Here is a 3,402-nt window from a genome sequence, read left to right on the forward strand (position 1 = left end):
GGTGCTCTGGGAGACGGAGCTGGCAGTGCTGGAATGGCTCATGTGCTGCTGCAGAGGTGGCATCTGGTGCTGTTGGCTGTGGCTGCGGTGCAGGTCCTGGAAAGTGGAAGACACCAGGCGGTCCTGGGACCACTCCTGCTTGTGTGGCGGCTGGGACAGGGATGGGTTGGAGCGGGTTTGCTGGAAGCAGACGGCCGGTCTCTCCACGTAGTTGTTGCTGGCACGGATGGAGCGGATTTGGTCAATGGACAGGACCTGCTGGAAGTCCTCAGCAGGTGGGTCCATCGTCTCGTCACAACTGAGTTCAGCCACACTGGAAGAGAGCTGCATTTCCAGGAGCGAGGAGACCCTGCGGCATCAGGGCACATCTAAAAATCCTAAAGGATGGGGCAGAAAGACAGGGAAAACACATGTTACGTTTTGTAATGCATCCATCCAAACCAGGAGGCAAAGACTGGCTGGAGAACTCCTAACAGAGCTATTTCCAAGGATTAGACTCAAAGTACGTCTGTGCCTGGGGGGGAGACTTAGGCTGGACACGTCCAGAAGGCAAGGGCCGCAAGATCTGTCCCTCGAAACAGGCGGGCACAGCATCCCCCCTGTGCTTTTGAGCTTTTCCTGTCCTTCCAGAGGATTCCCTACCCCTTACCAGCACTGATGGACCCTGTCTGTCCTCCCTCTCCTTTCCCAGGAGAGGGGACACTTGAAGCTGTGACTTATCCAGAGTCAGTAACAGAACTGGGAATGACACCTCCTCCAGAGCAGGAGACTCTGTTTTGGGGCTTCCCAGCACACCCCGAGCAGCCTCCCAGTACCATACTCCGTACACACCCAGGGCATGGGCCCGGAGGGGTCAGAACTCATTTAATTCCAGGCAGCATCAGCAACAAATTGCAGCTAATGAGACACACGCTTGGCCAAGCCCACGGACACCCTGATTCCTGGTGGTTCCCTCTGCCGCATCCCGTTTTCCCACGCAAAACCCGGTGATAGCCCAGAACGGGTGTACCCCCGTGACGAGCACGGAGAAGGGCCCGTTTCTCTCTAACCCTGGCACAAACACGGGGTGAAGCAGGGAAAGCAGGATTCACAGCAGGCAAGCCCCGTCTTGCCCCCTGCACCCAGGCTGCCATGCTGTTTGCCGTTGTTTTTTAGGAAATGGCACTTCCCGAGTCAGCAGTGCCGGCAGCAGCACCTCCTTTATCCGGAGGGAAGGTCGGGACCATCCGAGGGCTGTGGGCTGGGGCAGGGAGGACCCCTGTGACCCACACCTCCCCCCCCTCACCAGCAGGTTTGGCCTCATGGCATCGGCACCATCACCCAAAACCTTGCCAGGCTGGGTGAGGGCAGAGGCAGGAGGGGGTCTGCAATGGAGCCAGGTCTTGGCCCTTAGGAGTGAGGGTGGAAGAACGTTCCCGCTTCTGCCTGCAAAACGGAGCTGCCCAGGAGCGCGCAGAGGACGGGAACCATTCCCTGCATGCCAGACCCAGCGAGGAGCGTTCCCCCAGCACTTCCAGAGTTCAGAATGGGATACGTGCGATCCGTGCACCACCACCTTCCCCGGGACAAAGCCATCCTCCCCTGGCAGAGCAAACGGATCCCTCGGTGACACAGGTATTGTCCCGGTGCCCGGACCCGCAGGAAGACCCTGTTTCACGCGGAAGGTCCCCACCGGCCCCGCACATGGTCAGCCGGCCACGGCGGCGGCCGAGGCTCTCAAGTAGGCGAGGGGCCACAGGTAGAATCTGCTCATGCAGCAGAGAGAGGCAGAGGGAAGATTGATTTTCATTAGCTAAGCTGACCTTGAAGAGCAGGAAAAAGCAAAGGCAACTTACTTTGATTGTTCAAGCAAGATCTGGTCTCTCCCATCCCCCTCCCCGGCAAGCAAAGGCCACTGAGCCATTCAGATTTGGGTTTTCCCTGAGCGTGGAGCCCACCCGCCGCCCCCTCCGTGCGATCCTAGGTGAGATGCTCACCCTGGGGAGAGGCAGGCAGTGGACGGGGTTTGGATTTGGACAATGGATTTGGACCGGTGTTTGTGTACCAGAAATATCAAGGTGAATTAGGAGGGCATGGCTGACCCAGGGGTGGTTTGGTGACCACGCTGCCAGGATGAGAAGGGGCCGCAGAGGCAAAACGCCCCTCTGTGAGCTGTTACCTGCTGCCACGGAGCTCCTCATCTGGGAATGTCTTACAGGGTGGTGACCTGAACCCCCCTGCACCCCCGAGAGATGTGACACATCTCAGCCTGCAGCTAGGACCACACAGAGGGGAGCAGAGAGCAGCCTCTGCAGGTTCCCACATCCCTCATGACCCAGATCCCATCTTGGGGTGGGACCGTTCGGGGGCCGATGCTGATTTACACCCGGGGAGGAGCTGCTCACCTCGGGGTGTCCATCCCCTCTAACCCGTGCGCTGGGATCTGGCGCTACTTGGGCATTAGGACTCAGCCAGCCGGACTCCCGTGAGGTTCCCGTGTGGGGATTCAGCCAAGGTGTGACCCAAAGGGAGAGATGGAGGCAGCGGAGGGTCCCGCTGCGGTGGAGACGGTGGAACTGGGGGATCAAGCGCAGCCAAAGGGCAGAGCCAGCACAGCTACACCCGATGCTCCGTGTAAGACCTGGGGCTCAGGCGACACGAGGGGAGCCAGGAGCCGTGCTCAGGCAGGAGGTGCCCGGGGAACAGTGCGAGGAGGAGCAGAGCCCCGGGGACAGGAGGCAGAGCGAGGAGCTGGCAGTCGGGCCATGCAGTGGGTTGTGACCTGGAGTCTAGGGCTTGGACACAGCATCCCGGGAGGACCCCCAGCACTGAAACGGGGCCCGAATGCTCCTGGATCTATGATCCCCAGGCATGGAGTTTATCCATGGACCCGGACTTGCTGGCCTGGGGGTGGTGAAGGTCCCTCTGGGACCCAAAGCCAGAGGATCTGTGGGTTCTCCAGTCCAGTGGGATAGGAGGACTGGGTGACCAGAGCCAGGACCCTGCTCCTGCCATACCCCCACCCCTGGAAGCCCAGTGCCTCCCACTCACTCCCAGCCCTGCAATCCTGGGGCTGCAACCAGTCCATATCCCGGCCCCACTAGTCTGACCATCCCCGCAGCGGGGCTGCACCTCTCCCTGCCTACCTGCCCATCTGGGGGGGCCCAGGGCAGCGTGTCCCCAGCCTCCTCCCCCTCACACCCTGCCTGCGACCCAGGCATGCCAGCCCCACAAACCGGGTGAGCTTTCTGGCCTCCAGCACCCCCCCAAACATATAAAGTTTGTGTGATAATGGGCCAGAGGAGGGATGGTAAAAGCAAATGATGTACAGGCTGGAGGTGGCTGCAAGCGGGGGACGAGCTGCGTGGGGCACCCAGGGCTTGTTCCCTCCGGGGGGACCCCCTCACCCCACCCCGGGTGGAG

General features: G+C 60.8%; 1 protein-coding gene across 1 annotated transcript in view; it reads right to left on the reverse strand.

Moving 5' to 3' along the window:
* The window catches only part of LOC104511504 (protein sprouty homolog 3-like), a 945-nt gene extending 615 nt beyond the window's left edge, over window positions 1-330 (reverse strand). The window contains 1 exon segment of the mRNA XM_010154149.1: window positions 6-330. Within this exon segment, the coding sequence (XP_010152451.1) occupies window positions 6-330 (325 nt within the window).
* Window positions 331-3,402: the final 3,072 nt, after the last annotated feature.

This window comes from Eurypyga helias, unplaced genomic scaffold (assembly GCF_000690775.1).
Source record: "Eurypyga helias isolate BGI_N326 unplaced genomic scaffold, ASM69077v1 scaffold30786, whole genome shotgun sequence".
Taxonomy (NCBI): domain Eukaryota; kingdom Metazoa; phylum Chordata; class Aves; order Eurypygiformes; family Eurypygidae; genus Eurypyga; species Eurypyga helias.